Source organism: Phalacrocorax aristotelis, chromosome 22 (assembly GCF_949628215.1).
Source record: "Phalacrocorax aristotelis chromosome 22, bGulAri2.1, whole genome shotgun sequence".
NCBI lineage: Eukaryota > Metazoa > Chordata > Aves > Suliformes > Phalacrocoracidae > Phalacrocorax > Phalacrocorax aristotelis.
Genome location: NC_134297.1, coordinates 3,053,656 through 3,081,268, shown reverse-complemented (window position 1 = coordinate 3,081,268; position 27,613 = coordinate 3,053,656). Strand labels below are relative to the sequence as shown.

At 49.9% G+C, this 27,613-nt stretch overlaps 1 protein-coding gene across 3 annotated transcripts in view; it reads left to right on the top strand.

Moving 5' to 3' along the window:
• The window catches only part of NECTIN1 (nectin cell adhesion molecule 1), a 104,009-nt gene that overhangs the window by 35,869 nt on the left and 40,527 nt on the right, over positions 1-27,613 (top strand). For all 3 annotated transcript variants that reach the window (XM_075116434.1, XM_075116435.1, XM_075116436.1), the window contains exons 2-5: positions 12,522-12,872; positions 13,524-13,826; positions 14,250-14,367; positions 18,534-18,685. In XM_075116434.1, the coding sequence (XP_074972535.1) occupies positions 12,522-12,872; positions 13,524-13,826; positions 14,250-14,367; positions 18,534-18,685 (924 nt within the window). The remainder of the gene's footprint in view (positions 1-12,521; positions 12,873-13,523; positions 13,827-14,249; positions 14,368-18,533; positions 18,686-27,613) is intronic.

The window sequence follows — 27,613 nt, the reverse complement described above, 5'->3', positions numbered from 1 at the left end:
GCAGCTGCTGTGTGCAGTAGCCGAGCACTCAGCCTCCTGACTATGCAGCCAGGTGCTGAGAGATCTTGCCCAGTTGTTTTCAGCTTTCCGAGAAGAAAATATAAAAGTTCTGCTGGAAATCTGAAGGACCCTTCCTTTTCTTCATTTCTCCTCCCACCGGGGGAGATGGCTGACGTTTTTTGGGTGAGGTTTCTCTTTAAAAATGTACAACGTTCTGCAGGAACTGTGTCCATGTTGTCGTGTCTGCTAAAAAATGTAATAGTCTGATTTGTGTTATCTCTTTTTTTTCCCCAATCTGAAAAAAACATGAGTTCTCTTAAATAGCCTCCCATGTAGCTGTTAGCAAGTGGGAAGACACAAACAGCAGACGGAGGAGGAGGTGGGCACACCAGGCAGGTGGAGGGTGGGAGCAAATCCATCTGTTGGGGAGGAAGAGACACGGAGTCCAGAGGGATAGGCGCTGGAGCAGTCCCATCCCAGGCTACATCACACAACTGTGCGGGTTGGCCTGAGGCCCCAGAGAACTCCTAACCCAGGGATGAGATGGGCTGAGACTCTTACAGAATGAATCCAGATGGACTGGAGCTCCAAGTGGGCTGGAGAAAATGAAGGTGGCGAGATTCACAGGCAGGCAGGAGGTGCTTTCTCTTTGGGTGTGAGAGCTGTTGGAAAGGTCAGCTGTGGAGATGACTAAAAGGCAGAACGGGCTTGCAGGTGGGGACGTTAGGCTTCTCAGAATGAGTTTTCCATCTGCTTTGAAAGAAACTGGCATTTGAAAATTTCCATAGTAATGAAATTTCAAAAGAAAACTTTCATCTGGCTTAATCCAAAACGTCCCATTGCATTACAACCAAAGAATTTCATTCTGGTTGCAGTTCTGGTCAGTGTTTTACTGTATACCATTTAAACAAAATGAGAGTCCAAAAGGAGAAGTTAGTCTACAATAAATTTAACAAGTCCTAAAATGGGAAAAGCCCTTTTTTAAAATGGGAAAAACGAAAACTACAAAAAAGGAAACATTCTGTTCCAAGATTAGCACAAACCATTTCAACCTTATCAAAGGGCTTTTTATTTTTTTTAATTGAACCTTGTCAAAATCAGCACGTTCCAGTGGATAGTTTTGGCTTGGACTAAATGGCACTTTCCATCAGAAAAACATGCCATGCTGGAAAGTTTTCCACTAGCTCTAGTGTTTTTTTCACATGCTTTCCATTTTTGTGGCAACTTCAACAGTCCCTGGTTTCAGCTAGGACGAAGCACACAAGAAGTCCCAAGAGAGCAGTCGACCTCCTGGTCTTTGAAGACTAGGATGACTCACTGGAGCTCTCCCCAGTGGCACAGAGGCAAACACGTCTGCTCCACTGAGCGGCCTGCTGTTCCTGTCCATGTAGCCAGCCTTTTGAACATGGCTCTTTGCTACATAAGAAGGAAACAGGGAGCCGATTGCTGATGCAGTTTCAACAGAAGTCAATGAAATAACTATGAAAGTCGATGAAATACGTCAGATAAGGCCAACGGAGCTATTTAACCCTCAGTCTCTGGACCTAGTTTCTCCAGCATAAGGCTGGAAATGGCATGCTGACTGTCAGTTTGCTCCATCCTGTTGCCTGTTAATAGATCTTTCCAGGGAACTGATTGCTTTTTGGTTCTGGCTTGTCTCTCATGAATCTAGACTTTGGGAACAATTAGGTTTAGAACAAATATGTGATTCAAGCCTGCCATAGGGATTTGGGCCTTGTAGTTATTCTCAGCTCCTGTCACAGTTGTTGGTATTCCAGCCTTCCTGCTCAGGCATCCCCAGATTGGGGAAAAAGTGAAACATGCTGAGAGATGTCCCCAAAAACCAGCCTAAACAGCAGCAACCCAGTGTAGATGCTTGCTGATGCTGAGTCCATCAGACTCCGGGTGATGCATAGCTGAAAAGCCTCCCAGGGTGTGTATGAAGGGACTTCTTTGTACCTGGGCATAAGAGGCCCAATGAGTCACTCAGCACAGCATGTCATTCCACCTCCTGAGTGACACTTGTCATCAAATTCCCCTAACTGTTATATTACAACCCAGCTCCTCCCTGGGGCTACCTGGAAGCGCAAAGCCACCTTGTTGAGCAGGAGATAATAAGGCATAGAGAGGCCCTTAGATTCTCTTCCTGGAAGTTTGCTTGCCTCCCACATTGCACTACAATCACTAAATACATACAACTCATAAGTCAAAGTCCCCTGTTTGCCCCACCAGATAGAGCAAGGTTTGCTCCCATTGAGAGGTGTCCAAATGGAAATGCGATGTTGTCCCCATTTTGTAAACTCCTCTCTGCAGGACAAATCATCTTTCTGCAGAAGTCCTTTTGAACTCCTGCTCCTCATGATTTGCCCTCTGCTCCGGGCTAAATGCTCTCTGTCTTTACAGCGCAGTGAGTCCTTGCTGATTGCCCCCACCTTTCTGGGCATGTAAGAATGGAAATAACTACCTTGGTCTCCCTTGCCACCCCCAGAAAAGCAAAGCCACAGCCCCATGCATCCCAGAGCTGTGCACCAGGCATGAGGAAGCAGGGAGCGTGATCCCTGGTGGGAGATGTCCCCACAGGGCTCTGACCCTCGCTCATTGTCTTCCTCCCTTGCTTCGGATGCTCATGACTGGGGCCGGCACAGGCTGCCTTTAATGGGTGGTCTTCTCACTTGTTTACAGTCCTGAATCTTACAAGCTCAGCAGGCTCCTCTAAGCCCCCACCTGTGCAGCTGTTTTGAAGCTCAGCAGTCAATCCCAAGACAGCCTGGATGGAGGCTGTGACCTTAATAGATATGAGAGCTCCCTCCAGCATGGAGTCAATCTGCCAGCTGCCCTCTGCTCAACCCCACCAGCTGCTGTGAGGTCTGGAGTCAAAGGGACTCCTAGGCACCCTAATCTGCCGTGTCAGATCTCTCTCCTCGCGGGGGTGCATTCCTGCTGAGCTGTAGTGGGCCATGCCAGATCTAAACCTGGGCTAGAAGGATCACAGCAGCCACTGAGTTAGCAAGCGAGAGAGATGAGGCAAACCTGGTGTGCATGTCAGCACCTCGGGCCAGTGGGGACTGGAACTGTGGAGCTGGCTTTGCTCAGACGTTGAATGGGACACTCACTTCAATGTCTCTCATAATTTCTGGCATGTTCTTAACACAAAATGTCATTGATTTGGTCGCAGCCAGTTTGCTCATTGTTGAGAAAAACACGAGCCACATTTTGGGCACTTTTAGTCTAGCTGTTGACATGGATAATGTTTAGTATTGCTTCCAGGCTTTGTCAATAGAATAGTTTTTCCACTTCATCTCCCTGTGCCTCAGTTTCCACAGCCATAAGAAAGAGGGTGACCTTTTCTGTTTGAATGAGTGGTGCATGGTGCTGTGAGGCCTTACCACAGATGCCTCTATACCTGCTTCTTTGGGTGAGAATTGTCACCATAATATGCAGATACCCACATCTAAACCAAGCCATTCAAGTGAGATTGTCAGTGATTGCCTGGGTGGCCTTGGGCACATCTCTTTGTCATTCAGCACCTCTGATTTCCCCATCCCTGAAAGCAGGGGTAATCATACTTTCCTGCCTCTCAGGGTGCTGGAGGATTAATTAGTTACTGTTTGAAAAGCCTTTTGAAGATGCAAAGCTTTTCATAAATATGCAGACTTATTCCGATGGGGCCCAGGTAGGACTGAAGCCTGGTGGCTGTTACTCTCCACTGTGGAGATCATAAATCCAGGAAGAGGTGAAATTTGTAAGATTAGTTCCCTGCACAGGGACTTGATGAAACGAAAGCTGAGTAACAGCAGGCTGGAAATCAGGCAGGGCACTGAGTTTTGCTTTATATGTACACACTGTTCTTCACGGCCTGTTGTCCATGGGCAGTAATCCTTAAACAACCCGGAAAAAGTTGGGAGGTCTGAGTCTCTTCTACTTTCGTGCAGAAATATCTCTAGGGCAAAATAAAACACATTATGAGAGAAATCACAGGCAGTCAGCCAGCAAAGAGTGTCTGTCCATTGCATCTGTTGCGTGCCACGTTTGCATTCATGTTGTTTGCAAAGATTTTTCCTAGTTGTCAGCTCTGGCAGGTCATGAGCCGCCAGAACATATATCACATTTTTCAGATCACAAAAAGAATTTGTTGTTTCTATCTTCAAACAAATTATAGAAGAACAGAGCATGGCTTTCCCACTTGCAATAGTAGAAAACATTTCTCTTTAACTTAAGGAGATAGTGAAATATCAGCAATACGTTATATACTAAAAGGATAATGGGAAGAAAGACAAGAGGAAAGCAAGACCAGAGTCAGAAAATTGTGACTGATTAGGATGCATTTAAACTACAGAAAAGTAGGAGTTTTGATCTTCACAAAAATTGCAGGTCTGGCCAATACCAGCATGGTTTGGCAGGGATGCATTTTTCACCATGTCTTGGACAGTAGACCAGAGAGTTTGTATCCTTCGGTAATTTCCCATGACCTGGCATCTACCCCTCTGATAAAGGAGGCTTGATACGAGTGAGGACAGAGAGACTCAGGGGGTGGTGAGGCTGCTGGGGGCAGTCAAATTAGGGCTGCCAGCTATTAACCTTGGTGCTGAAGTCACATCTGAGTCAGCAGAGTTTCGGCTTTGTCGCGTTCCCATTGTAGAGGCGAGTGAGTCACCACCAGGCCGAGCCCTGAGAGCTCACCAGTTTCCTGCTCCAGCTCTGAGCTGTCAGCCCAGGGAGGGAAGGAAGGATCTGATGTTCTCTCTTTCTGTGCCATCAAGTTTATTTTTGTTTCTATTGCATATCTTCAGTCTCAAGTTCCTTCATTTCGGAAATGAGATGCTCTATGGGTTACTATCTTGATCCCCTCTTCACAGCTCTTAATTTAATCCCTCCTCTTTAGGACCTGGAGAGCTCTAATAGTGAGAATATTTAGCCCTGGTCCAGGGCTCTTTGAACAACATCCAAGGCAACACGGAAGTCCAAGAAAGAGGCAGGGCAAAGAAAATACTCATCTACATTTGAGGACTCGGCCCATCAAGATAAGGTCTCAGGACAGTATCAGCTTAATTAGCTTCCCCCTCCTCAATGCTTCAGCTTCTTTCCCCACCTCCACACTTGATTTTCCAGCTGTACTATTCTTTTCTGCCCTCACTTCCCCACCCAACCGCCAAATAAGCATTGGCTCTGAATATGGTCCCCTTTCTCAGTCTTCCCTCTAGTTTACAGGTCAGAGTTGGTAAGCAAGAAGACCCTGGCTTTCTTCTCTGCTGGCAGGCATCAAGATGACTCTTGAGAGAAGGGTCTTTGATTTTTTGTTCTTTGTCCACCCTTGTCTTTGCTTGGCCAGCTGCCTGCTTTTCCTAGTGCAGAATTATGATCCCGGCCATATTCACTGGTGCCCTCCAGAGGAAAGAGTGGCTAGGAATGAGGAGAGGCAAGTGAGTGGCCTGGGGAATGGTGATGGTGTTGGAGAGACACAAGAGGGGTAGAAAAATTTGTAACGCTAAAATGGAGGGAGGGCAAATCAAAGAAACCAAGCATTGTAGGCAAGGCTGGGAGGCAATCCTCTCGCAGCTTATGAAGACAGGTAGCAGGGGCAGAAGGGAGATGTGACTTAGCTGTAATAAGTTGTGCAAGGCCACAGGGGAAGGGAGATGAGAGTCTTCTGAACCCAGGCACTGGGCAGATATGCGTAAGAACACACAGTGGGAAAAGAGCTGAGGAAGGAGCTGGAGTAAAGTCCAGTCCAAAAGGCCTGGAGGGACAGGCTGCATGGAGGGGAAAGTGGGCCAAGTACTGAGCACTGGTGCACATCAGGGAGAGGCAAGGGGCAGTCTGGTTTGGTGCTCAGGTGTGTGGGAACTGGCAACTCTTGCCAAAGGATTAGCTGACATGCTTGCGGGGTGGGGCGGGCAACAGGAGCTGGCTCCTCTGCGGTGACTGAGGAGCCTTTGTGCTTTGTTGCTGAGCATGGGGTTTCATAGCTTTATTGCAGGAAGGCCTTTCCCAGTGCTGTGTCAGCTCTTTCAGCAGGAGCCCTGCTCTGCCAGCCTTCCTGCTTTTGCCATGGGGCATGTTCCCCTCCCCTTGACTTGGGGAGTGAAGCAAAGCAGCTGTGTGAAAGTCAGGAAAGGTACAGTGAACAGTGAAAGCTGAGAGCAAAGGCAGACATGATTGTTCCCACTTCTCTGGTTGGCAGCCCTTCTACAGAACTAGAAGGTTGGCTGCAACTGAGGCTGTTTGCAAGGTTGAAGCACAGACAGCAAGAACTAGTGGTCTAGTCTGGTGTTTGTCTCTGTTTTTTGCTGTCTGTTTGATCTGTGGCTGGTCTCACCCTGGCATCTGCTTTTCTTTCATCTATTTCTGTGAAGAACACTTAGAACAAACATGGCCTTGGTCTTGTTTAGGGCCTTTGTGTGATTCCCATGGTGGCTTAATGAATAGACTTTCCAAACCTTAACAGAGAACAAGCAGAGCATCAATGGGTCAGGCCCTTTGGGAAAGATCTTTCATTCAAGTGGATCCTGAGGCTGCTTTCTGCTCTGTTTATCCAAAGAGGAAATACTGCATAGGCAGGTGAAGGCAACCCTGCTTTATCCCAAAGGCACCTCCACTGTCCTATCCCAGCAGACAGCCGATGAAGGGCTGGCTAGACACCTCACTCAACACAAGCCATTGACTGGTCCTCAGATAATAACATCTCTGCTGTTGCTGCTATGTGCTGGCTCTGGATATGAACCAGTGACCTAGAGTAAAGGCCCTGTGTTTCCCATTTGCAAGCCAAAGCCAAGCCCATTCTTTCTTTTTTTTTTGAGAGGGATTTGGATGAGAGCCAGATGGGCCATTGTACATGCTGCCATTTCCCGTCAGCTCCCATAAAGCTCCCAGCTCTCAGCTGGGGGAAGGGATGCTTGGGCTTGCAGTTTCTCTTGGTGTGCTCCCACCTGATCACAATGTTATCTCAGGCCTTTCACTTTGATGTGCAGCCATGTCACCTGGAGCTATAATCTTGCCACATCTCTTACTCTTATCTTCTTTCTAAGCCCCCCACCCCCACCTCTTGTTGGATATTCAGTCTTCCTCTTCTAATCCCTTTGGTGTTCAAGCTCCACACTTAAGCCTGGCAGAACCGAATCAGTGCATGATAGAGAGACCTCCAGTAAAAGTCTGCTGCTGCAGAAAGTGCATGTTGGTGAGTCACTGGAGACCACTCCTTCATTGCAGTCAGCTGCAAGCCATTGACTAAGCAGGGCGAGGCAGGCTCTGTGTTCTTGTGAAAGAGCAGCTGATTTGAATGCCTGGCAATCAATACAGAGTTTCTCTGGCAAGGGGAAAGGTATTAACCCCAACATCTTGGCCAAGCGCCAGCTCAAACCTTTGCTTCTTGCCACCTGAAATTCCCCTGCTGGGATTTAGGATCTTCTTTCTTATTTCTCACCCTGCCTAACACACCTGTGGCGTTCCTTTGGGCTGTTGGAGGCTGGTTGTGTTCTATCCCACAGGGTTGCATTTCAGACCTTGATTTCCACTTAAAAATAGGGAAGACTTGAAAGATTAATTCAGAAATACCAGGATAAAAATTTATAAGTGCCACCAGCTGTAAAGTTTTGAGCTCCTGTTCCATCTCATTTTTCCCCTCATGAAAAGTTCTTGGAGATCTGTTTGAAGTGTCTGTGAGGCATGCACGACCATGTACAGGACATCATTGCCCACAGTCAAGTGCAATGCAAGGGGCTGTCTTAAAATCAGGTGCTTTGTGTAGGGTATTTTGTAAGTTGAAGTGTGATGCGTTGATTTGTCCTTTTGTAAAGTCTGGCTACTGTGACCCTTCAGTTTAGTTCTGAATGATGCAAAGACTGTTAGGACTGATTCCTCTGACATTTGCATCAGCCATGGTATTGCCACACCAAAGGGAGGCTCATCACACTTCTGCCAAGGGCTGTTTCAATGCCCTTGGGGTGAGATGAGTATCAGGGAACAGAAGGGAGAGAAATTGGTGAGAGGCTTATCAGAGGCAAGGTTGTGCAAAGCAGTGTGGAGTTCACATGGTTCTTAACAAAGCAGCATTGATTGGAGGCTCACTGTTGTGACAGAGCTCACTAGTGCCCGGAGATCATTTCCAGAGCTTTTTATATGGGGAGGGCAAAAACCAGATTTGCAAGTGTGGGAGCCTCAATGTAACAGCACCTCCCAGGCTTTTAGGAGTTTCAGGTACAAGAGCCACCGGCTGCCACTTAGTCTGCTCCCTTCCCAGTGCCCCCCACGCCCAGGGAGTCCAGACCTTCCTTCCCAGTCCACTGCCTGTGCCGCAGGGCACAGTGAGTTCTGCACGGTGCCCCCGAGGCCTTGCATGACCTAGTAAATATCTCGGTTTGGGATCGTGGGGAAAGGCATCAACACAAACCACTTCAGAGGCCAAGGTAGAGGAGTAGGATCTCAGAGGTCTCCACTAATGAGGTCTTGGCACCAAGATATATTTGGCAGCACTGAGCTGGGACTTTTTTACTGCATTTGGTGCTTAACAAAAAATAACACCAAAAGACTAATGAGTAAAATGCAACTTGGCAGGCTTCAACCAATACAGCTAATCCTTCCCTGTGTGCTGGCTGCCCACAGTGGATTGGTGGGCACTGGGAGATGTGGCAGGATGTATCCCAAGCCTTTTCTCTGCCATACTGACCACACACATGATTCAGCAAAGAAGAAGCAAGGCGAACTCTAGCACTGCACATGCACACATATATCCTGCTTAATATGTTCAAGCCTCTCCAGAGACTGATTAGTGATCTTATTTCCTCCTCCTCTCCAGGCCTTGCATGCTCATTGCCATCAATTATCTATGCATTCGCCCTGATGAATTATTGAGTGTATAACGGGGCAAGGGAAGACCTGACATCCCAGCTCAGTCACCTTGCAAACAAATGCTCCCCAGAGTATGATGGCAGCTAGTTTATCCTCTGGCTTCTGATTTAGGATGGGGAGCATGGGAAGCTGATCCAGTAACTTGCAAACCCCGTTTACTCCATCTGTTCCCCTTCTTCATCATTGCTGTTGAGATATGGGTGTTATTGCTGTGGTATGGAGCAGAGCAATGGGTGTGTTATTTCCCTGATGAGAGGCTTGGAGGAGTGGAACATAAAGAGTTTACCCTGTCTTGCAAAAGAGCCATGAGTTATTCAGTCACCTGGAAAGGAAACATGATTTCCGCACAGTGTTCGGGGTTTTTGGGGGTATTTTTTCTTTGTTTTGTTTTGTTATTTCTTCTGTTAGTTTTTTTCCCCTTTTCCCCTGAAGCCTTTAGAAAGTTTGGAATGTGTTTTTGTTAAACCTGCTACATGTAGGGGCCTGAATCCCAGCTTTGGCAGCATTTTGTTACTGGCAAGCAGTCCTCAACTGGCACCAGCTTTTTGCCTAGGTGAAAGTCTGACTGTTTACACCTGGGCAGAGGAGGGTTCTTCAGGCCCATTCTGGGGTCTGGTTCAGGGTCGAGTTCGTCAACACCAAAGTCTGCTTTTTCTCCAATTTGTGTCCAAGTACGGTCTGCACTGATGCATGGATCCCATGGCAGGGGTAGGGTAGAAGGGGAAGGTAGAACTGGGAATTGTTACTACCACTCAAGGTCAAGAAAAATCGCTTGATTTTTAAAAGGGTCATTCATTAATTTGCAGGGAAATCATAGAGTAAAGATAGGGCATAGTAGTGATGAAGTGGGGGATTGGACTGATCTCTCTCTTGTGATATATATCGCATTCTCTGCCAGGTTGGCTGACAACATCTTTATTTAAGAGGCATAGTCTCCTGTGTGCAGTGCTTGTCCGTACACCCTACTAGAGAGACAGGGCTGTCCTCACAGCTGCCCTGCAAGTGCAACTCCTAGGGGCAGCTGGTGGCTTTTCATCCTCTCTTCTCTGGCGTTCAGCTCATCTCCCACTTTTCTGGCACTGCAAGGAGGTGCTGGGGCACAACTTCCTACTGTCACGAATGAGGCCTCTCTTACTGGGATGTTGAAAGCCTGGTTCAAAGGGAACCGCGGAGGCCTGTGGGGGGTCAGGGAGCTTGTGTGGGAGCAGAGCCAGCTGTGCCATCGCCCCAGCCCCGGGCAGGCTCTGCTCCGGGGCACGGGCCCTTCACAAAAGAGGTGGGGACCGGTGCTGATGAATCCGCTCTCCTCCAGCCTTGGGAGAAAGAGGGAGTGCTGAGCACACCTACAGCCAGGCAGCAGTGAGATGGGCTGCAGGTTGTTCCCAGGGCCTTTGCTACGTGATTGCTTTTGCTCTCCGGCAAGCTCCCACATGCTTTGCAAGGCTCTAAAGGTTTGAGAGCCAGACTGCTTGGCAAAGCTGTTGCTCACCTCCGCAGGCCTGGGCAATTCTGCAAGAGGCTCTCTCACCTCCAGGGTAGAAGGAGCAGCATCTGCTGCAAAGCGTGTTGGAGACGTCTCCCCCTTCCCCACCCACCAGTTCTTTCCTCAGAATGCAGCATAGCATCATCTAAACCCAACCCTGCTCTGCACCCGGTGCCCTCATTTCATCAGGAAGGCCACTGTGGGCCATGGGATCCCATAGGGCACAGGCCAGACCGGTGTCAGAAGTCTTTCACTGTGTGTTACTGCCTGGACATCCTTCTCCAGTGGGGCAGTGCCTCTGGTTGGCATGGAGGAACATGGTCCAGCTGTGATTTTATCAGAGCAGGGACATCCCTTCCCTCTGGTTTCTGGAGGGACATGCACAGCAAAAATGGCCCTGGCTATGCTGGGAGGGTGAACAGGCAACCCTGCCAACTCAGCTGACAGCTTATAAGGACTTGATGGCTTCATGCATGCAGGCACATGAGGGCACCAGTGCTTTGCTGTGGCTGTAAGCAGCGCTGAAAAACATTCCTCAGCACCCAGCCACAATGCTAGGGTGTGGGGCAAACCAGCACTTGACTCAGGGAAGGGGGCAAGTTCGCACAAAGCTCTAGAGACTGAGTTTCGGTCTTAACTGCTGATGACTGTGGTCAGCTGATGGCGTCTCATGGCCAGCCTGGATTGTTGAGGCTTGTCCTCAGGGTCACAGGCTTGGCGTGGAGGGAAGGAGACAGGGAGAAAGAAGAGGCTCAGACGAGATGTGGGGACTGAGATTAGGCTGAGTACAGCAGGCATGGAGTGAGGAGGCAGCATGGGAGTGTGCCGAGAGAACAGTAATGGCGGTCTTTGTGGGAGAGAAGACTTCTGTGTGCCTGCACTTCTGTGTATGTGAAGCTGGAGGAAGGAGGCTCTTGCTCAGGTTCAGGTATAGAAGTCACAGGGCACATCTGCCAGGGGTGTGTGCAGGCTAAGACTGAGGAGTTCATTTTGGCCTTGACACAGGGAGCCTATTCGTCCCCTGGAAGAACAGGGTGGGGATGACGTTTCAGAAATGCTCTGTCCCCTTAGTTAGAAGATGCTTTCCTGTTTCTCTTGCTATGCATTTTTTTCTTTCCCCAGCCTCTCTCTCTTTCATTACCCTTTCATGTTCCTCACTCTTTGTACATCTTTCTTTTTTTATTACCCCTTTCTTTCCTTTACTCTCAGTCTCCCAGAATACATCCAATTTCATATTCTGCCAGAAGCAGTGAGGAAAACCCGCTTTTCTTGTTCTTACCACCTTGCTTCTTGATTGTATTTATCATATAAATACTGGCTGTATAATTACCAGAGCATTATCTCCAAACATACAGATTAGGGAAAGACACAGTGGCAGCCAAAGATGAATTTCAGGGTCAGTCTTGTGGGAGACATTTTTCTGCAGCTGTCAGGGGAGGAATCAACTGAGACAGAATAGCAGTCATGAAGACCAGCCACCGCTTTTCCCAAGCACCTTTCATCTTTACTCCTCAGAATCAAGATGGAAGGTTTCTAAATGCAGCCACTTCTGGGGTTAGAAGGCCACAGAAATGATCTAGATCATGCAGGTAGATCGTGCAAAGGTGTATAGGCACTGCTGTAAATCTATTCTTATATGGGAACTACTGCTACTCTGAAATCAGGGCTGAGTCTTTGCAGCTTATTTAATTACTGATGCATTTCCAATAGGATTAGATGGATGTCTGAGTGTGCGTTAGCATATGTTAGGATATGCTCTGCTGATAAATATCAGTGCTTTCATATGCCTCCAGAAACGCATGCTCTGTATATTTACAAGAATTGATTTAGTGTCATCCAAAGCTGAAGACAAAAGGAAGGAAAATATTATTGATCCAGTCTTGTGCCTTTTGGTTATCATGAGCCCTAGGTTGGCTGCAGAGCATTAGGGCTGGTTGTAGTGAAGTGTGGACACCAATTGTGGGAAGGAAGGTATTTATGAACAGGAATAAAGCTGCAGGAGCTGAAGGTGGATGCAGGTAGTTGCAGAAGGTACTGAGTGCCTGTAGCCATAGACTGTTCTTGTGTCACCCAGCCAAGAGGAAGCAAATGGAATAAATAAAGGAGTTCATGGGCCCGATGTCTAAGAACTGTTCTTTTTCTCTCTTCTGTCTGAGAAGTACATGTATATTCATGTCTTTCCATTTTTTTGCAGGGCTGCAAGCTCAGACTGTCTTAGTCAATGACACAGTCTCAGGGTTTATTGGGACAGATGTGGTCCTGCACTGCAGCTTCACTAATCCGCTCCCCAATGTGAAGATCACGCAGGTCACGTGGCAGAAAGCCACCAACGGCTCCAAGCAGAATGTTGCCATCTACAACCCTGCCATGGGAGTCTCCATCCTCTCTCCCTACAAAGAGCGGGTGACTTTCCGGAACCCTTCCTTCAAAGATGGCACCATTCAGCTCTCCCGGCTAGAGCTGGAGGATGAGGGAGTTTACATCTGTGAGTTTGCTACCTTCCCAACTGGCAACCGGGAAAGTCAACTGAACCTCACTGTGCTAGGTAAGGTACTGGACAAGCTTTGTAGTGTCAACCATTGCCTCCAATTAAACATCTCTCATGTCCTGAGAGCTCAGGGCAAAGCTGAAGCTTGGGTGTAAATTTTACTTAAGATGATCTTTCAAGTTGACTGTAAAGAGGTGAAGAACAGGGAACGCCTCTTCCTCCTTCCAGGCCTCAGTTCCCCTATCTCTTAATGCAGGTGCAATAACAGTGACTTGTTCCCTAAGGGAGTGGTGAGTTTTAATGATGTTATGGCTGTCAAGTGAACAGAGAGAAAAGACAACAGAGAAATCCTAAGCACAAGTAGAGCTTGTCCATGGAGCTTAGGGTTGTGAGTGAATAGACCCCACCCAAGGTCTACACGATTCATTTGCTCTCCAATTTCAGATTCTCAGTCTAACATAGGGCTGAAAACCTATGGCAGGAAAGGATTGATTTCCCATCATATACCTGTGCATTTAGGGCACCTCCACCATTCTCTCCCCAGAGTAGGTTGCTGGCAATTTGCAGCAGCTCTGGATTCACCACAAGATCAGTCACAGACTCAGTGCTGCTAGCTGTCTCTTGGGTTGTAGTAAGAGGGGGTAGCATTGCTTTCTTAACCATCCCTTTGCACCCTTTTCTTGTCCTCCTTTTCGCGCTTCCTTGCAGCCAAGCCCACAAATTGGATGGAGGGCACCAAGCGGCCACTTATTGCTAAGTCTGGCAGGACAGAAAAGATCTTGGTAGCTACCTGCACCTCCTCTAATGGGAAGCCCCCCAGCACTGTCACTTGGGACACCAAGCTCAAAGGGGAAGCCGAGTTTCAGGAGATCCGGAATAGCAATGGCACCATCACAGTGATCAGCCGGTACCGGCTGGTGCCGAGCCGGGAGGCGCACCGGCAGCAGCTCATGTGCGTGGTCAATTACCAGCTGGACCGCTTCACCGACAGCATGACCCTCAACGTGCAGTGTAAGTGAGCATGGGCAGGGCTGCAGAGCGACGCTTTGTGGTCAGTCCCTGGGGCGGGTCATAAGGTCTGGCAAAAGAGGGTTTTTCTGAACGGAAGATCTTGGTGTGGTGGTGGGGCTGAAGTAGGGGGCTGCTCTCTTTTTCTGGAGAGTAAAACCTGAAGTGATCCCTTGGAATAATCATGTCTTTTTCACACCTTCTTTCTCTCTGCCTCTGCCATGTGCCTTTGTTCCTCCCCTTCTCTCTCCTTCATTTACCCTCTCTCACATTCCTTGCCCCATCATCTTTCCCACCTTGCAATCTCTCTCCTTCTTCCACCCCTGCCCCCTCATCTCTTCCTATTTCATTTTCTCCCCTTCTTTTTCCACAACTTGTTCCTCTCCCTTTTCATCCTGCTTTTCCATCATTTTTGTCCCCCTGCAGATGAGCCAGAAGTCACTATTGAGGGCTTTGATGGCAACTGGTTTCTCAACCGGAAGGATGTGAAGCTGATATGCAAATCTGATGCCAACCCCCCAGCTCACACCTATGAATGGAAGCTGTAAGTGCCTACAATGCTTCTGCTCTCAGCAGCACGTATGATCTTCAAAGAGGGCCACAGAGTCTCTGTAGAAACATCAGGCCCCCTCTGGTAAATCAGGGCCCACTCCCATTACTGTCAGCGGTGTCAATCCAAGGTAAAACCTGTACATGTGAGGGGAGAGTTGGACACTTAGAGCTGCTGGAGCTGTGCTCCTGTAGGATGCTTGGAGCCGATTCTGGTTCCCTGGCACAGCTCTGCCAGGAGGTATTCGCTGCATGGGGACCGGAACTAATTTCTTCATCTGCAAACCTGGGAAGCTGCTGTCTTCAGCCTTGGCCCCTTGGCTCATCCCCTCCCATGCTGGCCATCCTCTCAAGCTGAGCTTGTCAGATCCAACACAAGGCTTGCTGCCTGGCCAGCCCTGTCTAGAGGGCAGCCTGTGATTTTAAGGCAGTCAGTGCAGTGTTTGCAGTGACTAGGGCAAGGGACTTGTTTTGGGCGGATGGGCTTTATCAGAAGTTTCATGTGGCCTATGGCCCCAGCTGACAGAGCTGGGACTAGCAATTTAGTTGAGCCGTACACAGCCACCTCACCTTGCAATAGGCAGAGGTTATCTCCTGTCTTTCAGCTGGGTCTTCCACAGCATCTACCAGAGTCGGGACAGAAGGGGAGTGGGTAAGGATCATACACACCCCTCTCCACTAGGCTGGGATGGAGCTTGCTACCAGCACAGTGCTGCCTCAATACCCAGGATAACTTCCTATTCTCACTTTGCTGGAATAATATTCTGCCCTGGTGACATGAAGCAGCTGAGATATGAGAAGGTGAATAATTTGTCCAGCACCACTAAGTGCTTCAGTAGCAGAGCTGGAAAAGAACCCAGGGTTTCCCTTCCTTAAAGGGGCACAAATGGCACAAAATTTGTCTGCGTGTGAAAAACCCTTTCCCTGGAACCAGCCCCATCTGTAAGCAGGAGCTCCCCTTTGGAGCACTCATCCCCATGCGACTGACATTAAACAGAAGCAATTCCTTGTCCTCCAGGGTTTCAGCTTTTGGCTGAACACACTAAAGGGACTGAAAAGTGAGCGAGGGGTGTTTGGGGAGTAGGATGGGAACTGATGCAACCTGATGTGGCTCTCTCTCCGTCTCTTTCTTTTCTACAAGCACTCATGTAGCTTTAAAAAGGAAAGATCAAATGGATCCTTTCTTCTTTTCTGCTGGCGTTTGTCATCAGGAAAGAGGCTCTCAAAATGGCTTTGCAAGGAGCTAGGCATATTCTCTCTCATTCCACTTCCCAGATCAAACTGTTCACAGTGAAAGTCTGAAGAGGACTGTTTTTCTTGCCTTTTTTCTTGTTCTTGTCCCCAGCTTTCTCCCTCTGTTGGTTTGCCAGTTCGACTTAAACTCCAACAGGGTTCCTCACAACATTGCCAGGGAAGTATTAGAAGCAAAGATGTCCCTTGTGTCACCCAAGGCAGAAGAGATCCCAGTTTAGGCTATCTGTGTAGCAGGGCTGGCAAATTGAGCTGAAGGAAGCCTTGTGAAGTGGAGCTGGGGACAGGAGGCAGGTTTTTGCTCTGCTTTTGGGCAAGTCATTTCATCCCTTTGTTCTGCTATGGCTCACATGCAGGGCTGGAGCCTGAGTGCTTGCTGGGCTCCTGGACATCAGGCTCTCTGTGGCAGGAGCTCTGTCGCTGTGTACAGACACAGCCAGTGGCAAAGGCAGGCCCTGATCTCTGCTGGGGCAGTCTGTTCCTGCTGTGATAGTGATGCTGAAGGCAGGCTGAGAGCTGAAGCACGGGGTAGCCAGGTGCCAAACATCTCAGCTAGGTGATGTTTCTGTAGCCCAGGGCAGGAAAGAGGGTTAGTTACCAACACCAGGGGATGCAGGTGTAAGAGCTGAGCATGGCACTGTGTGACTGAGTATGACGTGTCATTTGCACCCCTGGTTTACGCACTGCACTGGTAATAAATTCAGCTCTGGCGGAAACTATTATTGGAAACAGCACATCTTTGAGCCAGGCATTGAGTTGGTCCCTATGTGCTTGCATGATTGATGATCTCTTTTTGTTTAACACTGGAAAGAGTTGTTTTCCTGTGGATTCTCTGTGAGCTATGTGTATGTCCATTTGTCTGTCTTTAGCCTGCAAACGTTTCTTGACTTACAGCTAAGAGGCTGGGAGTATCAATACTTGGCTTTGAGAAGGAACTGCAGGGACAAAAATGGAGAGAGAGAAATCATGGAATTAAAGAGTACATGTTCCTAAGTCCAATAGCACTTCAGTCTGATTCACCAGCCTCTCCCTTTTTGCACACTTGGTGGGTCAGTTAGGACTGAGTATAGGATTATTGACCTGATTGAGGATGGAAAGGAAAGATGGAGTGCAGCTGAGAGTGGAGGCGGTAGAAGAAGAGGGAAGCAGAGAGTGAGAGAGAGCAAGTGAGACCTGGGGAAATAGAGGCAGAAAGGGAGGAAGAAGAAAAAGTTGGGGCAGAGAGTTGCCTGCCAGCTCTTTCAGCCCAGACTCCTGCTCTCCCATTCTTGGCTCCAGGCTGCCTGTGAGCAGGGCCCTGTGAGGAAGAGGCAGACCAAGCAGATGGGATGAAAGCCTGATAAATAATTGTACTGCAGCCAACCACCTAGGCATGCAGCATGTGTGTGTGTAGGGAGGTAAGGAGTGGGAATAAGATCCATGGCCATCCCTTTCCTTCCCACAGTGCCACTTGGGTAATATCAAACTGATTCCTCATTTTTTTGGTGGGGCAGCCAGAGAAATAGCCACCAGTGTCTTTGGTTTATCCATGTGCTCATATGTGCCGCTTCCCCTTCCTGGGGGTCAGGAAGCAATTACTGCTGCTGCTGTTTTGCTTCTGCCTGGAATGTAAAAACCAGCCATGCTTTCCTCTCCTCTCATTTGGATGGTGATGAGCAACAGTCAGGGGAGCTGTTAGAGGAAGCAATAGCCTTCTTTAGCATCCCAAAGCACAGTTCTTAGATGTGCCCTTGTCTTTGTAGATTCGGGGCCCTAATTCACCCATAGGCAGAGGGCCAACTTTAGACTATTCTGTTCTTCCATCAGCTTGGGATCATTGGCTTGATGTAGCTGGGAAAGAGTGATGTGTTTGCTCTACGTATGTGCCTATGTGTATATGTAGACATGCAAAATATGTGTGTGTGCATTTAGGCACTTCTTTCCAAACCTAATTATACACCCATTATTCCCTTTTGTTTCTTACAAATTGCTGACAATACATGCGCATTTTTGTTGGGAGGAGGGGAAAGAATTACTTGAGTAATTTTTAATTGCCTGAGAGAAGTAATTACTTTACTTTGCTTCAGTAATTAAGAATAACCAGGCCATGTGTGTCTTTTCCTAACACACATGGGTTTTTTTGTTTTGTATCTGCCTTTGTTCATTTATTCTGTGTATCCCTAGACTTAGTTTTGCATTATTTCAGTTTCACACTTACCTGACTATTCTGACATGGGCAGGTCATAGATGGCAGGGCTCTAAATCAGCGCTGCTTTACTCAAGCTTGAGTTGCAATTAACACTGCTTGATCAGCTGCCCAGGAGAGTTACACAGGCAGGAAATTGGAGTAAAGCAGGGTCAAGTTGGTGTCCCATTCCTGTGTTTTCCATCAAATGGAAAGTCAGGGATGGAGGAACACTCTGAAGACGAGCCTGCTAGAGGTGAGCCACTGAAACAAAAGAATGACCTGGCCATCTTACCCTAAGCTTGTACCTACTTGGGGATTGTGCTGGAAAATAGACCACTTTAAGGCTCTGAGTCTGTTTTTTGGATAGGGGAGAAGAGAGACTGAAAGTGCTCCACATCCTGTTAGTCAAATCCAAGGGGCTGTATATGACCCAAATATGTCCAATCTCCCTTGTAATCACAGCGAAAGGGAAAAAAAAACCCCAATCCTTGTAAAGAACCTGATCCTCATCATGCAGTGGATTTACCCTGGAGACACTCTACTGACTCTTTCCTGTAATGCTGCCGTCTGAGGGCTTGGGTTCAAGGCTGACTCGTTAATGGGTATTTTCCAGCCAGCACCACTGGGTTCCGGACCTGCCTAAGGGCAAGCACAGAACCAGCATGTCAGTGTCACCTCTGCAATACTGCTTGACCGTACTGAGTATCATCTCTGGGGTCAACCATGATCTTTTTCTCCCCTAGGCCAAACGGGACTCTGCCGGGGAGCGTGGAAATCCAGAACAACACCATCTACTTTAAAGGGCCTGTCTCCTACAGCGTGGCTGGCACCTATATCTGTGAGGCCTCCAACGCCATTGGTACACGGTCGGGCTTGGTGGAAGTCAACGTCACAGGTAGGAAAACACTTGGTGTGCTTTGAAAGACAGAAGAGGAGGAAGAGGTGGGAAGAAGAGAGTGTGAGCGGCTGACAACTACCAGTCAGTTACATCTCCTTAACGTCTGTCTTAATCACCAGTGTCTCCTTCTAGGGATGGGGAGTTTCACAATGCAAAGGGTGCAGTGAAGTTCTTTGCTTTGCACTGGTTTCGCACTGGTTTGGCTAGGATTTTTTCTCCCCTTTCCTCTTGTTGTCTTTTCCTTTCTTTTACCAAGATACATTCAATTTGTTTCCCCCTTGTCTTCTGCTTTGGATTCAGAGATATCAGTGGACGTGTTAACAGCAAAGGCATGGCAGGGGGATATTTATTAAAAGGTAGAAGAAGGAGTAGGATGAGGATATAGACTGCCACTGAGGCAGTAAAGCATGAGATGGATGAGTCATTTGTTCAGGACAATATCTAGTGTTTCTTATGTTAGGCCCTTCTCAGGATTTTTCATTTGTGCTCCTTCCAATGCCATGTTGGTCTGTGCACTTGCTCACCTGGCTGTCACAGATTACCGAGACACTGTGAGCACTTGAGTAGCTTTGTCTGGGCTCCAGAAAGGCATAACATCACAGGACGCGGACAATGGGAAGTGATGCTATGTGATGTCATATGGGACAGAAGGAATTTGATGAGTTGCAAATCAGTAGCCACAGGAGTGAGGAAAAGACATGTGGATATGCTTAGGTAGTGTCAGGGAGAGAAAGTGATGTCAAGAAATAGGTTAAAGAGAAGAAATAACATATGGCAATAGCCTGATTTTAGAGAGACAAAGTGATATTGCAAGGTGTCACCAAAGGGGAAGGGTGACTGTTGGGGCTTTGAGAGCAGGGAAGTGAAGTTTACCCCATTCCTTTGGGGTAAAAGGAGCAAATTGTTTTGTCAGCCTGTTAATGGCCAGCAGCTGTGGGTCTCAAGAGAGAGATGGAAGTACCTCTTGCAGTAGTGAGTTAGAGCACTGCCATGCTGCAATGAGCTCTGGGCTCTCACGGGACAGAGGAGGGAGTGACCATGTGATGACGAAGCAGTGCTGCCTGTCTGCGAAACATGCCTGGCAGCTGGGGTGACTTGCTGAGGCTCTCCTCTGGCCCCCCAGCCAGTCATCAGCACTGTGAAGGCTCAGCACTGGGCTCATTCAGGTGCTCCCCCTACACCCGAGCTTGGCAGCACAAACCATGGCACACAACCACTTTTCCAGCTGGGCTCACAGCAGGTACTGTGGGCTGTTGTAGCTCCGGACTTGCTCTCTGGGGAGAGCAGCAGGGCTGTGACTGCAGCCAGGTGAGCAGGAGAGCAGCCGGCTGCCTGCGTCCTGCAGATGCCACAGGCAGCACGGATGCCTCCAAACTGGGTGGGCAATTAAGTGTGCTGGGGGGTCCCACGGCATGGGAAATACCGGGGAGGTGGTTCCTGGGTTTGTTAGCTCTTCCTGCTGTCCAGCCTCAGGCAAATCAGACCCCCTGCTGTTCTGATCGTGGGCCACCTTGATGAGCCACCCCAGTCCTTGAAGAACTGTCTAACCTGAGAGTGATGAAAAGGGCTTCTCAGAGGGTCTGAGTTCCAGCTCCCTCCACCCACTCTCTACAGTGGTAAATGCTGAGGAAATATAAAGGCGAGGCCTGGGCAGCTGACCTTCTGAAATCAGCAATAACACTGTGTTTGGCACCCTCACCACCTCAGTTTCCCTCTTCTGTAACATGGGTAAACCAGGCTAATCTTCTGTCCAAGTGCTTGGAGGTCAATGGATGAGATGTGCTAATTAGATGCTAATTACCAAGTATGTATTTATGATTATTATCACTGTAGCAGGCCTTTAATTCACACCTCCTGTCCTGGATCCTTGCCTGCTGAGTTGCTTCTGGTATATGCTTTTCTCTGGGGGATTTTTCATTTGCCAGTGAAAGGCCCCAGAATAACAAAGCTCTTTGTTCAGGACAGACACAGGGCAGCACCCGCCCTGCCCAGCCCTGCCCAACAGCCAGAAGCAGGGGCAAGGTCGCGGCCAAAATCCATTCAGCTGCTGGCCGTTTCATGGGAGTTGCCACCAAAGACACTGTGTTTCTGGGACAGTGCAGGCACCTGCCTGGTACACACTGAGCAGACTTGCTTCCCATTGGCAATACAAAACCATCCCATGCAGTAACTAGCACCTTGGGTCACGTTTGAAAGAGTGATCAGAGGGAAAAAGTCTCCAAGCTCAGTCCCCAGTCACAGAGAAGGAGGTGGGATAGGTATTGCAGAAGGCTTAGAAAGGAACCGGCTCTCTTCGCTATGTCTCATTTTCCATTTCTGCATAGCCTGCATGTCCATTTGTTGCCGCTGTTCTTGTCTATATAACCACCCCGTATCTCCTGTCATGTCAGGACACATGTTCACAAGCACCAGATACAGCCCTCTCTTCATATTTCCTGCTGCCACCTGCCAGCGTTTTATCTGTTTCAGCACCACATAACACCAGGCTCCACCGACTTGCCTGCTCAGGCGCGGGCTCCTCTAGGGACGAGGGTCTGTGGGTTCCCCCTCCAGGCTTCAATGAATGCCTCCCTTCCTGGTGGTTTTTCAGAGGAGTGGTAGAGCATCATTCTCAAGCTCCATCAGTGCAGTGCTGGCAAGGGAAGTGGTGACTAGCAGGATTTCTGGGGAGTGACTTTGGGTTGATGTCTCCCACCTGTGATCTCAATTTATTCCCAAAGGTCCGAACTGTGGGGTTGAGGTTAAATGAGAGGGAAGGAAGGACACACCAGCAGCTGCCCTGCTAGGAGGGATTAGCAGCCAACCCGTTAGGCCAAGCCTCCACCACATAAAAACAATGCTTTTAATAATTCATGGGATCTGAATATGTTTATCCAGCTCTCCCGAAGGACCGATTAGGCCAGTGCTGGGAGGGCTCAGCCATCCTCGCTCAGCTATTACAGGTACATTTGTTTGGGTCTTGCAGGCAATTTAGGGATTGTCAGCGGACCACGAAACCTCTTTCAAGAGTTGCATACAATAAATGGAGTTCAATCTAGTGAGCAGCCAGACTTCGGAGAAAAAAAACAGAAGGCTGATACAGAGAAAACCCTGCAGCGGCTTTGCCCCGTCCTGTCTCTGTGGGTACAGTCCTCCCCACTCCTGCGACCTTCCTCCCAGCCCCAGCCCCAGAGAGGAGGAGCGCAGGGCTAGTTGAGCCCCCTCATGGGGAGGGTGCTTTGTTCAGAGGGAGAAGGCGGAACGCTTCTATTAGAGTTATAGCGCATTAAAGAGATTGATAAGTGCAAATTTAATATTTTATTCCAGCAATCTGTTCCTATAATAGCTTCTCCTGCCTTGCAGGACCTTTGTCAGTCGCAGCCAAGACATGTAGTGTGACATGTAACTATTTATTACAAGCGGTTGGGTGACATAATAAAAGGCTGTGGTTATAGACTGCATGCGTGTCCCTGCGTGCCTGCACACAGGTGTGGTGGTCCTGCACAGAGAGCTGGTCACATATGTGTTACACTGATCTGCATCCTGGCACGCAAATGGGCGTCCCAAACCGGCATGCCTGCATAGGGATGTCCTGCTGCACAGTCTCTTGTGCTTGCAGGATGCAAGAGCATCAGTGCATTGGCATGCATGAATATGCATGTATTTATGAACATGTGTTTGGCTGTATGGGCTTGTGTGCAGCAGTGCATGTGCATACCTGGGCTTTGTACATGCGTGTCCATATACATTTGTGTGTGTATGCAGGGGGACGTTAATGCACTTGTGTACTGGCTTCAGCCAGAGGAAGCCCAAGGAGAAAGATGATGTTAAAATGTCTCTTCTCCCGATGGGCCTTCAAGCACCAGGCAAACATCAAAACTGAAGGAGAATGACAGTGCTAGAGCTGGGGAAGCAGGGGCAGCAGAGCCTGTGCTGAGGCAGTGACCACTATCAGCCTCCCAGCTGCAGGACGTCCACCTGTTTCCCAAGGTCTTTTCCTCCAGGATCCTGCAGGCTCCTACTGGTGCAGCCCCACCTCTGCACCCCCTGGGTTTCCCGGAGACATGACACAACGTGCAAGAGCCCCGGGGAGGAGCTGTGAGGACAGAAGGCTCCGTGTGTTCCCTGCCCAGGGCTGTGCCGGCTGCTTTGCAGCCCTGGCCTTGAATGTGCTACAGGCTGTGGTAGGGAGGAGAGGCTGGCATGGGCTGATGGTCCCCCCGTTTGCTTGGCTTGCAGCAGGGAGTTATTTTACACACCACCAGTGATCTTGTCCCAGCAAGGTCACTGCAAACAGCCCATGGGGCTCACTGGAGCTCTGCAATGCAGCCGCAGGCCTTTGCTGAGGCTCAGAGCACAGGAGAAGGCCCCTTCTGGGAAGCGTTAAATCCTGAGCCTAGAGCAGGTGCACCCAAATCCCAGCCACCAGCCAGGGCCATGCCATGCTGCACCAGCAAGCCCTTGTGGCTGCTTTAGGTAAGAGGATGTAGGGCTCGGGGGCTAAAGAGGAGCAAGCCTGGGGGGAGCCTGACTGATGCTAATCTTCCGGATGGCGGTAGGAGTGTCTGTTGCATCCTGTCTGGTGGCATCTCTGCCAACGGCCCCTGCAGGAGCAGTGCTTGATTGGCAAGTGGTAGGTGACCTGACAGAGAGATTAAAACCTAAGACATGTTTGGCATCCGGCCTAAAAGCTGTCACTTTCTGAAATGCCAGTGGCAGCTGCTAAACTTCTGGATTAGTTGCCAGTGGTTTTTCCACCCCCACTGCTTCCTCTCCCCGCTGCCCTGCTCTGCACAAGGAGAGCAGAAATTCCTGGTAGGGAGAGGAAAGGCAGGATCCCTTGAAGATGGAGGTGGGCATGCATAGGTGCAAGGGCTGTTGTGAAGGAAAAAGAACAGCAGTGCTACCAACTTCTCAAATTGCAGCCCTGTCTGGGCTGAGGCGGGTACAGAGGTATTTCCCTATCTTCACTCATGACATGTCTGTAACTCCGTGGGTCAGAGTCCTGGTATAATTTGGCATGGACTGTACTGGCAGGGAAAGTTTGCCATCTGCAATCTGTCTTGTAAAAAATCCACGTGATCACCACTGTATTTGCTGAGGCCATCTGGGAACTGGGAAGCTCTATGAGCCCATGGGAATTAAGGTTCCTGCTCCACCCCGGAGCTGCTGCTCGCCCTGGTTAGAGCCTGCCAAAGGTTCCTGCTTCCCATTGCAGCAGGTGTTTGATTCTGCAAGGGAGAAGGAAATCCAGGGCCTTCCTCTGGAGGAGCTTCCTGCAAGGAGCAGCTTGGGCTGACGCATGTTCAAAAGGTAATTCCTCATGGAGTTTGACATTTTCCTCAATACCCATGGCTACAGTGAGAATCTCGTCTGGTGCTAGGTTTTTCCTTGGCCCTTAGGATTGAAGGGAAAAGGATGGAAATAAGACTTCAGGAAAAAATGTGTCCACAGGAAGTAGTATCTTTTAAAATATCTAAGCAAGTGTGATGCACAGAAGGGCTTTTGACAGCTGGTTTCCTGTGGATCTGCATATCATAGAAGAATCATTTGCTGTCTAAAAATACGCTTTTTCTGATCTGGTCCCTTCCTGCCCTTAGGAACAGCCTCTTGTCCCTGTGGGCTCTCTGATGTCTAATGAGGTTTAGCTCCGACCTTGCCAGGGATCTCACTCCAGCTCTCTCCGAGAGCTTTATGATAGGGATAATTTTGGCTCAGTCTTCTGTCAGATAGCACTGAAATTGGCCAGCAGGTTCAAAAAGCATTAGATAAGGGATTGATGGACAGGCAGGGTGATTTGCATACATCTCATTATTATTGGAAACCAGCCACTAAAAGAAAGATGTGATTTTTAAAAATGTATATTTTTGAAGGCACTCGTGATGGGGATGGCCTGGTTTGCCTCTGCAGTGGCAGCAGTGCTGTGCCCCCGGGTGCTACAGGGAGAAGGCAGGAGCCAGGTCAGGGAGATGCTTGAGCCCTCCGCTTTCATGGAGGGATCAAAGAGAACCTGTGGGCTCGGCTGGGTGCCAGAGCAAAGCCCAGGGTGACCCCCTCTCTGCGCTCCCAGCTGCCGCCCCAGAGGTCCGGCTCCTGTCACAGGCACAGGAAGCTGGGCTGAATGCAACAGCTGGCAGAGCTGGGCAGCGAGCAGATAGTGTTGCCGCTTTAATTCCTATTCATACAGCACTCCCTTTTTTTATGAGGGCTGGGGGGTAGCAGGAGGGGGGAGGCTTTCTATGGCGGCATTAAAGCCTGGCTTGTTCCCCCTCCCTCCACTCTGCTGTCTCCTGTTTCTCCAGTCCGCTTTTCACAGTGGCTTTAATTCTCTCCAGACTCTTCCTAATGGATTTTTCACATGGGGCCCCCAGCACGCTCAGGCATCGCACCGCTTTCCAGAAATTTCACGCACCCCTTAAACACAAAAAGGGGATCCTTTTCCCACACTTCCCCCTCTCTCCCCAGGCTGCAGTTCTGCTCTCTTTTGCACCCCGGACACAAAACTCGGTGTGCAGAGGGGTAAATCCCCCTTTGTGGGGCTGACAGCAGCGGCTGCGTGTGGAGGGCACCCTCTGAGAGGCGGACCTCTCCCGAGTCAGTAATTAATCTGGCTGCTGAGCGCCGGGACACGGTGGCACCGTAGCAGGAGGCTGCGGGGCGCGGGGACCCCGGCCCGGGCCTGGCTCTGGGGCAGGGCTCTGGGGCAGGGCTCTGGGGCAGGGCCGGAGGAGGTGGAAAGCAAAGGGGGCGGGCTGCGGGGGCAGCCGGGCCGGGGCGCAGGGTGGCAGGATGCTCCCTTGCCCACCGCCCGGCCCCGCCAAGGGGGCCTTGTCGCAATGCAGAGGAACGCCGGGGCAGAGCCCAGGCCGGGACCCCGCTCCGTCCCCGGCTCAGCCCGGGCTGAGCGGCCGCGGCGAGGGGCTCCGGCAGCGCCGCCCCGGCTCCGGAGCCAGCGGCGGTCTGCACCGCCATCCAGCGGCGGTGCCGGGCGTGTGCCCTCCCCTGCTCCGGAGCAGCCTGTCCCCTCCTCTCTGGGTCACTCACGCCTCCTTTGTACCCGGGCCCCCCACCCGGAGCGTAGCCACGTTCCCCCGCTGCATCCCCAGAGCCACTCGCTCTTCCAGGCTCCGGGGGAGGAGGGGGAGGAAACTATGTGGGTAGGGAGGGGGTGATCTCGGCTGCTGGCTTGCGATCTTCCCATCTTTCTTTTCCCTCTCTTCCCACAGTTTGGTTTTGTTTTCTCTGGCATGGGAACTGGGCTGCTGCGAGGAGGATGGGGATGGGACCCAAGGAGAAAATAGTTCTGTCCCCGAACAATGTGTGAAATCCAACACAACGGCGTGTTAATTTTCGTGACCACGGCGTTGGCAGTGGCAGGGGGGTGGTGTGTAGGCGAGTGCTATCTCAGTGGTGGGTAGCACAAAGGGCAGGAAAAAATAAATCTAGATGAGAAAGGTAGAAAAACATTCCCCCTTTCGCTTCCAACAGTCCAACCTGGGCTGTTAATAAGGCTTTTAATAGAAAAGTTGGCCAAGCTCCTTTTGAAACTGCACGGACTTCCCCGCTCAGGTCTGTCTTCCCAAGCTGGGAGGCAGAGGGGATCAGTATTGCTTTAGGAACCCTGTGCCCAGCATGCACAATGTATTTGGGTCTTTTCAGGGGTGGGTATCGGGACCCATGGTTCCGTGCACAAAATCAGCCTTGCTGTGGGGAAAGCAAGGCAGGAAGAGGTGTCAAACTGGAGGTGTGGGGTGGAGGAAATCAAAGATATAGCCCCTGGGGTGTGAACCAGCTTGCTGGGCTTTCCCTGCACCCACTTAAACTCCAGGTGGACCCCTGCTTTGTGCACAGTTTTGGGAATTGGGCACCATGGGGTTGCAGAGGCTTGATGGCAAGGAGCAGGCCTGGGGAGGTGGCAGGGGCAGGGGTGGCAAGAGCTCTGTGGACGCTTGTGTGGTTGAAGTTGAGCCCAGGGGATGGATGTGACATTTCTTGCTATCTCTGCGGAGTGGTTTTTGCGTTAACCAGCTGGCTATGACAAGCTGTCTGTTGATGCAACATGTGGTTTTGGCTTTCCAGAACCCAGCCCCAGCTCCCTGTGCTGAAATACATGTCCTCACTCCTGCTCTGAAGGCTGTGTTTGGAAAGAGATGCTGGCTCCTGCCTGCACAGCATCTTCATCCTCGTTCTCGTTGCAGAAGGGAGCCCCTCCATCTGCCTGTCCCCCAGCCCGTTCTGCCCAGTGTGCTGCTCTGTGCATGTTTTCAGGCTCGTGAGGCTTTGCTCAAGGCAAGTCAGCACTGCAGAAACCAAGATGCTGTTGTTTGGATGATGTCTCAGGGAGGGCAGGAATGAAGCAGCTCTCGGACACAAGCAAAATGTTTAACATTTATGCCACAAGGATCAGGACAGCAATTGCTTGAATTCAGTACCCTTGTTCAACATCTGCAGCTGTTTCAGGAACTGCCTGTACATGGGGGAAGCTTTTTCTCCTCTTTTCCTAAGCGGCTGAGCTAAGCTGTACTGCAGGGAAACCCAGTCCCTGCCCAGCTCCTGCTTGTTCAGAGCTTCGTGCCCTAGTGCAGAAGCGTGGCTGCCAGCAGCAGACGGTCCCTCAGGTGCGTGAAGAGGTGTCAGGAATCAGACTCTGCCTCATATCCCTGTTGAATTTGCTGCCTTTGATCCCCTCCCGCCCCATGACCCTGTCCTGGCTGCTCCTCTGGGAGGGTGTGGTGAGATTACTAGTCAGTCTGTGCCTCTCCTTGGCTGCCGGGGTAAAAAGTGAGGGCCAGGACGCTCCAGAGCAGTAATAATGGCTTTCAGCTATGAGCAGGGCTGGCTGGCAGGCAGGCCTTGGGGGTGCAAAAAGCAGTGTAAGGGGTCTGAGCATGGTATGAAAAAGCAAGGCTGCTGGGGCCGTTAATCAGGCACCTGCTGCCTAAATTT